Below are 13,980 nucleotides of genomic sequence, written 5' to 3'. Positions count from 1 at the left end.
CACGGGCGAGGCGGCGAGCGGGGCGCTGCAGCGGGCGCGGCGGCTGCTGCCATGGACTGGTGAACTCGGAGGCTCCTGCTCGCATCTCGCCGAGCCGAGCGGCTGCTCCTCACAGCCAACCCCTCAGCCGGGGCCATGGGCTCGTCGGCGGCCGCGGCGGCTGCGGCGGCTGCGGCCGCAGACTCGGCGCAGTGGCTCTCGGTGAAGGAGGAGACCATCTTCCTGCACGACGGGCTGATCCGGGTCACCGACCTGGCCGAGCTGCCCAGCGAGATCCTCGGGGCCCCGGAGGCTGCCGACACCGACCTAGAGGTGAGCGAGGCTGCCCCCTGGCCTCCGCCATCAGATTAGCCCACCCGGCCCGCACCCCTGGGGTCGGGCCTTCTTTCCGCTTCACCCCGGACCCCGAGGGCCCCAGAAGGCTGCCCCGGCAGGTGTGTGTGTGTGGTGGGGGGGCGCTGGGCAGGCAGGTGCGGGCCGCGCCGCTGTTCTGCAGACCACCCGGGGCCTCAGGCCCTCCGGGGGGTTCATTTGTGGTTTCATTTTGAACATTCCGACTCCCAACATTTTATTAGACCATCACCCGGCCCGGCCTTCACGCCCCAGAGGAGCCGCCGCCGCCTCCCGGGCCCTATTTCCCCTCCCCCACGGGCCCCTCGAACGCACTTTCAGGGCACACCCAGGCTGCTTAGCTTTGGGGTCTTTTTAATTTTAACGCTTTACATCTCCCCCCGTGTTGTCATTCCCCAGTGCTGTGTGTGTGTGTGTGTGTGTGTGTGTGTGTGTGTGTGCGCGCGCGCGCGCGCGCTCGTGTGTGTGTTGTTTATTTTTCTCGGGGGAAGGTGGTGGCAGCTGCCAGTCGGTGATGGGCATTCCAGCAACTACTGTGTGTCCTGCCGGGGATTGACACGGGGCCTTTGTCAGGGAAGCAAGCTGGCTGTGTGGACAGCGAAGGGGGATGCTGCGGCGGTCCTCAATGCGCTCTCCGCAAGGGTCTTGAACGTTTTAGGCCGCGAGGCCTTTCTGTGATCGTGGGGGTCGAGGAGAAGCCCAGGCTTAGGAGCCGTGCATGGCAGGTGCAAAAGCAAATCTCAGCAGTTGTGCCGCTGGGTTTGGGGACAGAAGGAAACCAAATATGCTGGGTGGATGGGAACTTTGCACCGACTTCACTTGGTTCCCGTGTTTGCCCCGGGGTGGGAGCTCCGGCAGGATCGGTTGGTCCAGGCACTGCCCCCCGCCCCCCCCCCCCCGCCCCCTCCACTTTGCGGGATGACATTTTGACGTGTAGGAAGCATCCGGTGGCACGAAATTCTTATTGTCGCAAGGACTCTCAGGGGTAGGGCGCAGAGAGGCTGGCCTGTCTGTTGGCTATAAACGGAATGTGAGGAATCTTTTTGTGTTTTGCGGTTTTGTAGGCACTTTGGCTTTCAACACAACGAACATTTATAGAAATGGATTAAACCCCATTACTGTGTGTTTCTGGAAAGGGCAGTGACGGGATCCCGTTGGCGTAGACATTTGGATGTGTCTGAGATGGGAATACCGTCTTCTGTATTTTTGTGTCTGGATTCGCGGTTGAGGTTGCAGCATTTCCACTGTGAACTCCTAATGACTTATTTTACAGTCTAGCCACCAAAAGAAGCCATGTGCAAATTGATAGGGAATTCCTAACATGGAATTAGAGGTTTATCATGTCTCATTTGGGCCTTTTCTGTAAAAAGCAAGGTGTGTCTGAGTGTCTTATCTGCTTGAAATCTCAAGGGGCATTATGCTATGATGGTGGAATCTTTGGTTTTAATTGGCTCTTTTGTAGGTGAAATGTGGAAAGCTCTTTGTTCCTCAAGACTAAGTTCACAGACCCAAAATTTTTATATGTATGTAGTTTATTTATTTTTAGGATTAAGAAGTGTAGCCTCCGTTAAAAATATGAGAAGTTGGCTTTCCTAAGATGTTTACTGTATACATGTACTGAGTATTTGTCAAATATTTCCACAGAAGAATGATTTTGAAAGAAAGAACCTCTCTAGCCTGGAAGTTTTTTTTTAAACTCTTAAACATTTTTTTGTTGTCTGACCTCTCAGACACCAATATGTGTATGGGTGATAAACACTTCTGACTATAGTCAGAACTTTTTTCATTTCTTTCCATGTGTGATACAGGCAACATAGTATCAGGAAAAGCAGCTAAGAATGTTTTGTTAGATTTGTGTTTTGTGTGGGTGTATTCACATTTATATATTTAATAATAATAATATTGATTAAGTATGTCATATGTGTCAAGCATTTATTAAATTCTCAAAGGGATCTAGGTTTTTTATTTTTTATTTTATTTTATTTTTTATTAGTTGGAGGCTAATTACTTCACAACATTTCAGTGGGTTTTGTCATACATTGATATGAATCAGCCATAGATTTACACGTATTCCCCATCCCGATCCCCCCTCCCAGGATCTAGGTTTTTTAAAAAAGGGATCCTGGTAGCTAGATGTTGTTACCTGTTTTAACAGTTGAAAATATTGTATCCATGTACAAATGAGGCAAGTAAACTGCAGAGTAGATATGCAGTTTGCTCAGGATCACATAACTGGAAAAGAGAGCCTGACATTAACTCAGCTCTACTTGGTCTCAAATGTACCTGCTACTAATCATGTATATATGATGTTCATGTTTGTAATTATTTTAAATTCAATAACTGGTTAAAGATAAGGTAATAAACAGATATCTTTATTTCCTTTCTAGTGACTTATTCTTTTTATTTTTGAGGAAGATTAGAGGTTCATTAACTTTTTAAAAACTAACTTTTGGAGACTTCCCTGGCTGTCAGTGGCCAGAGCTCTGTGCTTCTAATGTAGGGAACCCAGGATCAGTCCTTGGTCAGAGAACTAGCTCCCACATGCCACAACTAAGACATGAATCAGCTAGGTAAATAAAACAAAACAAAACACCTAACTTTTGAAATGCTGCCGCCGCTATGTAGTATATTCTTCCAGGCCACACCTTCTAGTGGACACCTGGGTAAAAATAACCAATTTTTAAAGGATTTTATAGTTATATAGAACCTTTCAATTTGGAATTAGAAAGATGAGACTCATAAATCATAACTGATTTATGATTGGCAACTTTCATAAGACTGCACTAGCTGTAACAGTCTCAGAATTTTAGGAGAAACCTTAGAGATATTTGTTTCTCTCATTTTTTTATTTAAAAAATTTTTTTAAACCAATCTCATTTTTTAAATTTGTTTTTAATTGAAGGATAATTGCTTTACAGAATTTTGTTGTTTTCTGTCAAACACCAATCTCATTTTTTAAAACTGTTATCTATTTTGGACGTACCATGTGGCTTATGGGGTCCTAGTTCTCTGACCAGGGATTGAACCGAGGCCCTCAGCTGTGAGCGCACAGAGCCCTAACCATTGCACAGGCAGGGAATTTCCTTCCCCTCATTTTAGAGAGAAGTTATCTGAGATAAGGAAAGGTTTTGGCTGGGAGCAAGCTAGTCCCTGATGCTGGGAAAGATTGAGGGCAGAAGGAGAATAGGGCATCAGAGGATGAGATGGCTGGACGGCATCACGGATTCAATGGACATGAACTTGGGCAAACTGTTGGGAGATGGTGAGGGACAGGGAGGTCTGGCGTGCTGCAGCCCAGGGGGTCGCAAAGATTCGGATACTACTGGGCAACTGAACAACAACAACAACATAGCTAGTTATGGCAGGGCAAATGACTAGACCCTGGCTTTCCTGTCTTTAAATTCCAGTGTTCTTTTCATCTGTAAGTGTGGCTTAAAGTTAAATGTCAATCTGAAAAAAGAACCCATCCTGAAAAGTAGATCAGCATTAACTTAGCATTTTAATTTAAGCAGTAGCAGGGCATTTGAATTAAAAAAAATTTTCTTCCCTGTGAATTCTAAACAGAAGGGTTTTTTGTTTGTTTATTTTTCAGTAAATAGTGTTTAATCAACAAATTCATTCAAGTGTTTGTGGAATTCAGAGGTGAGCTGAGCCTACTGTTGTGAGGTGAGCATAGCAGGGGGTAGATAAAATCCTTGTTCTTAAAAAAGCTTTTATTTTAGTGGGGGATATAGACAGTAACAATTGGAGAAGGAAATGGCAACCCACTCCAGTGTTCTTGCCTGGAGAATCCCAGGGATGGGGGAGCCTGGTGGGCTGCCGTCTATGGGGTTGCACAGAGTCGGACACGACTGAAGCGACTTAGCAGCAGCAGCAACAGCTTAGACAGTAACAAATATTGTTAAACATAGGATGTGTATCCGTTCAGTTCAGTTCAGTCACTCAGTTGTGTCCGACTCTTAGCGACCCCATGAATCACAGCACGCCAGGCCTCCCTGTCCATCACCAACTCCCGGAGTTTACTCAAACTCATGTCCATTGAGTTGGTGATGCCATCCAGCCATCTCATCCTCTGTCAAATGGTAAGTGCTATGGAGAAAAGTGTAGCTGGGTAAGAGGGATGGAGGGTAATGGGGATAGGGGAGGGCTCTATTTTACAAACAGTGGGCAAGAGAGGAAAGCCTGGGATAGCATTTGAAACCTGAAGGAAGTGAGATTGTTAGTTTAGTTCAGTTGCTCAGTCGTGTCTGACTCTTTGCAGCGCCATGGACTGCAGCACGGCAGGCTTCCCTCTCCATCACCAGTTCCTGGAGCTTGCTCAAGCTCGTGTCCATCGAGTCGGTGATTCCATCCAATCATCTCATCCTCTGTCATCCCCTTCTCCTCCTTCCTTCAGTCTTTCCCAGCATCAGGGTCTTTTCTAAGAAGTCAGTTCTTCATATCAGGTGGCTAAAATATTGGAGCTTCAGCTTCAGCATCAGTCCTTCCAGTGAATGTTCAGGGTTGATCTCCTTTAGGATGGACTGGTTTGATCTTGCAGTCCAAGGGACTCTCAAGAGTCTTCCCCAACACCACAGTTCAAAAGTATCAGTTCTTCGGAGCTCAGCTTTCTTTCTGGTCCAACTCGCAACATCCATTCATGACTACTGGAAAAACCATAGCTTTGACTAGGTGAACCTTTGTCAGCAGAGTAATGTCTCTGCTTTTTAATATGCTCTGTAGGTTGGTCATAGATTTTCTTCCAGGGAGCAAGCGTCTTTTAATTTCATGGCTGCAGTCACCATCTGCAGTGATTTTGGTACCCAAGATAATAAAAGTCTATCACAGTTTCCATTGTTTCCCTACTATTTGCCATGAAGTGATGGGACCAGATGCCATGATCTTCATTTTTTAAATGTTGAGTTTTAAGCCAGCTTTTTCGCTGTCCTCTTTCACTTTCATCAAGAGGCTCTTTAGTTCCTCTTCGCTTTCTGCCATGAGGGTGTTATCATCTGCATATCTGAGGTTATTGATATTTCTCCCGGCAGTCTTGATTCCGCTTGTGCTTCATCCAGCCCAGCATTTCACATGATGTACTTTGCATGTAAGTTAAATAAACAGGGTGACAATATACAGTCTTGATGTACTCCTTTCCCAATTTGAAACCAGTCTGTTTCATGTCCGGTTCTAACTGTTGCTTCTTGACCTGCATACAGATTTCTGAGGAGGTCAGTAAGGTGGTCTGGTATTCCCATCTCTTGAAGAATTTTCTGCAGTTCGTTGTGATCTACACAGTCAAAGGCTTTGGCGTAGTGAGAATGTACCATATAGCTAGTAGAGGAAACGCATCCCAGACAGAGAACAGCAAGAGCCAAGTCACTGAGAGGGAAGCAGTCTTAGCATCCTTAGTGTGGATCTCTGAGCCCAGGAAGCAAAAGGGGAGAGGAGAATGAATGATTGGATGGAGGTGGGGGCTGCAGATCAAGTAGGGCCTGGTAAATAGGAACTTTGAGTCTACTCTGAGTGAATTAAAGATGCAGAGTGAAGCTCTTTCTTGGCCTTTGAAATAGCTGTTGTTGTTTAGTCACTAAGTCCTGTCCAACTCTTTTGGAACCCCAAGGACTGTAGCCCGCCAGGCTCGTCTGTCCATGGGATTTCCCAGGCAAGAATACTGGACTAGGGTGCTATTCCCTTCTCCAGGTGATCTTCCCAACCCAGGTATCAAACCCACATCTCCTGCAATGGCAGGTGAATTCTTTACCACTGAGCCACCAGGGAAGCCCCTTAAAATAGCCATCTGTATTTAATTTTATGTTGTTGGCAAAAAGTGAAACCATGCAGGAAATTATTTTTTAAGTATTGAAATAAATATAAATTTAAGAGAAATAAAAAAGCAATAGCTCAAAAATGACAACTCAAATATTATTGAACTCAAAATATTATTTTGTATTACATTTCATAGTACATTAGTCCTTCTAAACAAAAGGGAATTTACAAGGAAAAAGCATCAGTTCTGACTCTTTTCCACCCCATGGACTGTAGCCTACCAGGCTCCTCCGTTCATGGAATTCTCTAGGCAAGAGTACTGGAGGGGGTTGCCATTTCCTTTTCCGGGGGATCTTTCCAACCTCGGGATCGAACCTGGGTCTCAGTTTCTTTGTGGGAGTTTCAAAAGATTTCAGCCTCCTGTCACATTTTACTTTACAAATTCCAGGTGGAGACAAGTGGCATACATATGGGTGTCGGTAGAGATACTGACTGACTTGCTCAAGGTAGCCAAGATATTTTTTACTCCATAGTTTAGATTAATTTTGAATCCAAGCATTTTGGTTAGTGTTTCTCTTTTTTCATTGTGTTTATTAGGACCCCTTTCTTCATCGCCACCCCCCCCAACCCCCAACACCATTCAAAGACTTCAACATATATATTCAGGGCAGCTTTATTTGCGATTGCCAAAAACTGGAAATAATAAAAACATCCATCAACAAGTGAATGGGTAAGCAGATGTGGTACACCCATACAATGGAATACTACTCAGCAATAAAAATGAATGAGCTGTTGATACTGATAACATGGATTTATGCTGAGTGGAAGAACCCAGTCTTACCAGAGTGCACACTGTAAGATGTATATGACATTCTAGGAAATGTAAACTAATCTGGAGTTACAGAAAGCAGATCAGTGGTTGCCTGGGGATGGAGACAGGCAGGAAGGGTTGGGAGAAAGGATTACAAAGGTCCATGAGGAAATTTTTGGGCTGATAGTAATGTTCCCTATTTTGATTGTGATGATTTCATGTTGTATGTGTACATATGTCAAAACTCTTCAAATTGTACACTTTAAATTTATGTAGTTTATTGTATGCCAGTTATACTTCATTAAAACAAAACCATGGAAGCCCAGAATACTTTATTGAGGTTATTTAGGAAGTGAAAAAGACTAAATAGCTCTTTGGTTTGGTTTGGTTTTGTCTTGTCGTATAAGGGAAGGAACATTTTGGGCTTGGAGGCGGTCTGCTGAAATAGACAAGGCTTTGAATACCTATATTACACTCAAGTAAAATCTTTGAGATGATATTTAAATTCATAAATGTTGATCTGTTCTCCTAGGAGGATACTGCCACCTGTTTATCCTTTGGTCAGAAATCTTTGGAAAGTGTTTATGTACTTTTAGAGAAATTCAAATTCTAGATTTGGAAGAGTTAATGAGTAAATGAATAAACTACCTTTGTTCACCAAGAGAATTAATTATCAGGTATTTAATGAGCACTGGAATAAGAGTCACTGAATTTTGATACAGTTCTTTCAGTTCAGCAAATGGCTTAGAAGTTCTCAGGTGAAAGAATATAAAAAGGAATGTTTACACGTGTATAACTGAGTCACTTTGCGGTGCAGTGGAAATTAGCACAACATTGTAAATCAGCTATACTTGAATTAAAAAAAACATTCTTAGGTGTGGCTGGCTAGCTACAAAGTTAGGATGAAGTACCTGAAGACCTTGGGAGGTCGTATTGCCTAGAGGTTAAAATCAGATTCAAAGAGTCATACTGGGATTGAAATTCTAACTCTGCACTCTTACTAGCTGCGTGACCTTGGGCGAGTTCAGTTACCTTTACTAATCCCTGATTTCTTCCACTGCAACATCTCTGTCATCATTGTCACCACCTCTACCACCAGGAGGACAACAGTGTCAGCATATTGCATGCCAGGCTGTGTGCTAAGCACTTCCCACCCATTATCTCATTTAATCCTCACTGAGACTTTATGAGGTTGGTATTATTGTTATTTGTTTTACAAATAAGGAAGCCATGGCACAGAAATGAAGTCACTTGAGGAAGGTCATACAGTTACTAGTAATGCTGAGGCTGAAATAGATCTGTCTGATTCCAGCCCAGGGTCGAGGCTTGAAAACCATTGTTAGGCTGCCTAGTCATCCATACTAGGGAGATAATAATAGGGTTAATGTAAGGATTAAACAAGGATGAATGTGATTATGTACTTAGAGTGTATACATTCTCTTTGGAAGGTGCTATGTTGCTGAAGTTATTTTATGTATATTGAGTTAACTGCCTGTTGTATATGAAAGCAAAACTATCGCATCAACATTTTTTTTTTCTAGTAGTGAATAGTGGGTATAGTGCTTTTTTGGTGTGTTTATGATCCCTTTGGAATTTTCTTCCTTCCCAGTTTGTTTGGAATCTGGCTGGCAGATGAGGTAATAGTCTTCATTCAGTTTTCCTCCAATTGTATGCCCAGGCTTTTGCTAAATAAATCAGTTCTGATTATTATCTGTCTTCTTGGCTTCCATATTGGCTGTCACAAAAGACCACCAGGGCTACTGGGTGAATTGTCATGCATCTGTTCTTTCCTAAGTCTGGTAAGGTGCCTGTGGTGATCTCTAAAAAAAGGACTGTCAGTTCCTGCAAATACCCCATGCTCTCTCTCCCCTTTGCCCCTCTTTCTGGCTTGTTTTTATTTTATTTTTATTTTATTTTTATTATTTTTTTTTTTGTAATAAAGTTTTATTAAAGTATAAAGGAGATAGAGAAAGCTTCTGACATAGGCATCAGGAGGGGGCAAAAGAGTACCCCCCCGGCTTGTTTTTAAATGATGGTGGTGGGGTGAATACAAGGAGTGTAGTCTGCTTTGCAAGATGTTTGGACAGTGGTTGTAGACAAATGTAAATAACAGCAGGTGATCAACTATGGGACAAATGCATAATTACTTCAAAAGGAGAGAAATCTGCAGCAATGTATAACAATTACATTGATCCTGTATTTTTAACATTTTTATGTGTTCATTATATTTTTAAAAACCAGCACATGAATACATTCTTATAAAAAATGCAGGGGAAACTGAAGTTCCTTTTGACTACCATCACTAATCCTGTCTTCATCTACTCCCCAGCTCAGTTAAGACAATGATAATTTTTTTATATACTCTTCAAGACCATTGTTGAAAGTATGTTTGTGTGTGTGTATATGTGACATTTTTTATTATTTTTCTTTTTTGCATGAAATATTTGATGCTAGACATTTCTTTGTATAACTCACTTCTTAAAAAAAAAACTCAAATGTTTTGGTTTTCTATGTGTCCATATATTTAGATCTACCACATTTTTTAACTGCTGCGCAAGACTCCAGAAATACCATAGTTTATTTTGCAGTTCCCCTGTTGACAGGTGTGTTAGTTTCCTGTTGCTATGCTAACACGTTATTACAAACCTAGTGGCTTAAAACAACACAAACTTACCTATTACATTTCTGAAGATCAGAAGTCCTAAGTGAGTCACCTTGAGTTAAAGTCACGTGTTGACAGATGTGCTTCCTTTTAGAGGTTCTAGGGGAGGATGCATTCCCTGGCCTTTTCCACTGTTTCTAGTGGGCACCTGTATTCCTTGGCTTGTGGCTTCTTCCTCAAAACTTGAAAGTACATCACCCTCGTCTCTGATCTGTCATCCTACCTTCTGCTCTGACTGACTCCTCCTTCCCTTTTACAAGGACCCTTGTGATTACATTTAGAGTCCACCCAGATAATCCTTAATTTAATCCCATCTGCAAAGTCCCTTTTGCCCTCTAAGATCACATTCACTGGTTTGAGGGATTAGGATATGGACATCTTGAGGGGGGTTCATTATTTGGCTTCTCACAGTCAGTATTTTTTGTTTGTTTGAATTTAGTTTTTCTCTCTTTAAAACAGTCCTTCAGAGACTTCCCTGGTGGTCCAGTGGCTAAAACTCCACACTCCCAATTTAGGGGATCTGGGTTCAGTCCCTGGTCAGGGAACTAAATCCCATATGCTGATCCTGAGTGCCACGACTGAGACCTGGTGCAGCCAAGTAAATATTTAAACAAACATATGGAAATGATCCTTCAGTGGACATCCTTGTATGCCTGTTTGTGCACGTGTGGGAGTATTTCTCTAGAGCAGTTTCTGAGAAGTAGAATTGCTGAGTCACAGGTGACCATTTTAAATTAGAATAGATACTGCCAAGTTGCTCTCCAGAGTGGCTATCCCAGTTCACACACCCAAAGAACAGGGATTCTGATAGGCCTCTTTTCCTCACACCCTCGTCGAACATATGGATTTGCTTAAATTTATCATTTGCTTAAGCCAGTGGCTTTTGCTCCCAAAGATGAGTCCAATAGATGTAACTGGGTACCTGCATATGCGTGCCGAATCCTAGTCAGCTGAAAGAAGCCAGAGTTTTCTGTGAGGTTGCCTAGCTGTTATCACTTCACTTCAGAGAACTTCTCTGGTGGCTTGATTGCCTTCACCTCCTGGCATGTATTCATGTTAGTCAGTAATCCAGTGAATACAGACTATGTCCATATATAGGCAGGAGAGAGCAACAGCTGTGTATTCTGCTGGTCTGGGGATGCTGCCGGAGGCCAGCAGAGCCAGGAGCTGCCCACCCTGGGGGGAGATGCAGTGGCCCCCAGTGAGTTCAGAGTGTGTGGTAGCTGTTAGGCAGACTGTCTGGACTCAGACTGTCTTAAATTTTTCTCTCGTACATGCCAATATGAGTAATTCTCTGTTTTTTAACCTGTGTGGAAAATAATTGATAGTAAGTTCATTATATTTTTATGCTATCAAAACTTTTTTGATTATAAAGAAGTAATACATGGATGTCATAGAAATTGGAGGGAGTTCTAAAGGTATAAGAGAGAAAAGAAATATCCTTTGATTGCTTAGCGGGAGTTCTAAAGGTATAAGAGAGAAAAGAAATATCCTTTGATTGCACTATCCAGAAATAGCCATATTAACTCACTTTTTAGTAGTTTCTTCTTATGTTCACATTTATATATATATTATTGTAAATCCAAAAGATTTTTAATGTTTGGAGTATCATTTTCTTTTTTTTTTTTTTGAGTGTTACCAATAAAATTTGGTAAATTGCTAATTTGTGGTAACTTAAAAGTATGTTTCAATCAACTGTACTTCAATAAAAAATAAAAAAGGAAAATCAGCAACAATAAAGTGTGTTTCTGCAACCCATTATTATTAGCAATTATAATTGAAGGAGGTTTTTATTTAATATAATGCTATATGATTCCTCTCCCAGTAATGTTGAATACTTGTGTGGAGCTTTGAGTTTATGAAGTGCTGTTAAGCACAGTTGTAGAATAATTAATTCATGTTCCATGATGGGACACTTTCAAGTGGACACGCTTGAATCCTGGTGTTTCTACTGAAACCTGCCGTTGACTGAATTATTAGGTGAGAGCACAGCGTGTAGCAATTTTAAATTAACAATAGAGATACGGTATTTGCAGACTATTTTATGCAAATTGTAGGTTTAGCAACACTAATACCTACAGATTCATTGTTCAAGTAGTGGTTTTATACCAACAAAATCAATATTAACTTTCAACTTGTATTTGTAATGGACCTTTTCTGGGTTTTCTATATTTTCTTTGAGCTCTGCAGTTTACATGCCTGCTTTCAAATGAACAAAGTCTAATATAAAAGGTATAGCTATTTATAGGACAGATTAGAAAATCTGGACCTCCTATCTTTAGATATATTTGCTTTTCTTACTTGTGAGATAAAATCATTAAGAATGTTAAAGGAGAATCTGTGTCAGCATATTTTTATCAAAACAATGGCCTCTGATAAAATATTACCTTCTTTAGTTCTTGATATGAATTCTTTCCTGATTATCCAGTTGTGGTGTGGCTGAAAGACAACTACTGGTTTATTTAATCTGAAAAGGAGCAAAATGTGTGGTAGAAAGGTAGATATACATTTGGGAACTTTGAAGGAAGTTTTTTTTTTTTTTTTTTGATGAGCTTATGATAAAAGTTTGCTTTCTCTCAGGGGAAAGGGATTTTGAACCTGAATAGAATTTGTTGGGGGAGGGGGAGGAGTCCTGTGAACTTGTATGTGGAAAATTATATCTTTATTTACTCATACCTTTAACTAGAACTCAGCATTTCCTTCTTTTTTAAATTTAATTTTTAATTGGAGGATAATTGCTCTACAATGTTGTGTTGGTTTTTGCCATACAACAAAGTGAACCAGTCATAACTATAACTATATATATATATATATATCCCCTCCCTCTGAAGCCTCCCTCCTACCCACTTCCCCAGCGTTTCCTTCAGTTATGAATGGAGTCAACAAACCCTAGTATTGGCAGTACCTGTGACCTTGTAACCAGTTGGTGTTTAGTCACTCAGTCGTGTCCGACTCTGTGACCCCGCCAGGCTCCTCTCTCCTTGGAATTCTCCAGGCAAGAATACTGGAGTGGGTTGCCATTTTCTTCTCCAGGGGATCTTCCCAATCCAGGGATCAAACCTGAGTCTCCTGCATGGGCAGGCAGATTCTTTACCACTGAGCCGCCAAGGAAGTTCATAGAAATCATGAATATTTTCAAATCATATTGCTATTTCAGTTGTTGAACATATCTTGAAGTATTGTTTATGCTCGCCTCACCACCACTTGGAAATTATGGCAAGTGTTAGGTCTTGTTATTCCAATGTATGAACTAATAGTGAAGTTTCTGTACTGATATCACAGATTTGTTTCTTAAAGTATTTTGGTAACTGTATTTTAGTATACTGTAATTGGTTTTTTAGAATTCAATGTGTTTTGTTTTATGCATTTAAAAATGTTACCTGAGAAAGGTTGTAGTCATCACCAAATACGTGAGGGTTAAAGGCCCTCCTGAGATAGACTGTCTTTCTGCCAGCATCTCTCCCTTTTTGGTCACAGTTTACTGAAGACCAGCATAGTTTGCAATTGTTTGAAATAAAAGTGACCACATGTTGGAAAATCCTTACTGTTTTCTGTGGTTGCAAATGTTATTCTCCTAGTTTTTTCCATTACCTACTAACTGTAAGCTTTTAGCTAATAATAATTTTCCTGGGTGATCTGATTTTTGCCCATTTGCTAAACATGGCCATTAAAAAGGAAACTTTTTTTAAAAAAGAAAATTGAGTACTTGCTAAAAAATGACAAGCAGTTCTTTTGAAATAGAACAATTTTTTGTTAACCAAATATTTTGTGTTTTTCCCCCCTTGTCTGGGGAGAATGTTGGTCAACAGAAACTATGGAAATAAAAATTAATCAACATACTTTATATCAGTATCTTATACTGCTAATAATGAACCATTTTAAACAAATGGCCTCAACCAGTAACTGTTGGTATCCCAGGAGAACATTATTTTTTTAAGCTCGAAAATCATGTTTGCATCTTCTCTGTAGAGTACAATTATGTGATTGTGGTTTCTTTTATGGTTCAAAGTGTTATTTTATGCTTGTATTGTCAAAGTTTAGCAGTTTTATTTAAATAGCCTCCAGAACTATACTGTCCAGTGGTACATGTGGCTACTACCCACATGTGGTTATTGAGCACTGCAACTGTGGCTAGTCAGAGTGAAATGTGCTGAAGGTGTAAAAAATGCATCAGATTTTGGAGATTCATCCAAAAAAGTTGTAAAATATCTCCCTTTGCTGTTGTTGTTTAGTCACTAAGTCATGTCTGTCTCTTTGCAACCCATTGACTGTAGCCCACCAGGGTCTGTCCATGGGATTTCCCAGGCAAGAATACTGGAGTGGGTTGCCATTTCCTTCTCCAGGGGATCTCCCCATCCCAGGGATCATACCTGTGTCTCTTGGATTCGCAGGCGGATTCTTTACAGCTAAG

The 13,980-nt window shown here is 41.2% G+C and overlaps 1 protein-coding gene across 6 annotated transcripts in view; it reads left to right on the top strand.

The window, feature by feature from the left end:
• Nucleotides 1-13,980, top strand: part of HECTD4 (HECT domain E3 ubiquitin protein ligase 4) — a 166,203-nt gene continuing 152,223 nt past the window's right edge. For 4 of the 6 annotated variants that reach the window (XM_061141804.1, XM_061141802.1, XM_061141803.1 and 1 more), the window contains exon 1: nt 8-312. In XM_061141804.1, coding sequence (XP_060997787.1) covers nt 136-312 — 177 coding nt within the window. In that variant the 5' untranslated portion in view covers nt 8-135. Of the gene's footprint in view, nt 313-13,980 lie in introns of all 6 variants that reach the window. The other 2 variants (XM_061141805.1, XM_061141801.1) reach the window with 2 other exon arrangements.

This window comes from Dama dama, chromosome 5 (assembly GCF_033118175.1).
Source record: "Dama dama isolate Ldn47 chromosome 5, ASM3311817v1, whole genome shotgun sequence".
Taxonomy (NCBI): Eukaryota; Metazoa; Chordata; class Mammalia; order Artiodactyla; family Cervidae; genus Dama; species Dama dama.
The sequence above is the reverse complement of the archived record's forward strand: the minus strand, read 5'-3'. Positions and strand labels throughout refer to the sequence as shown.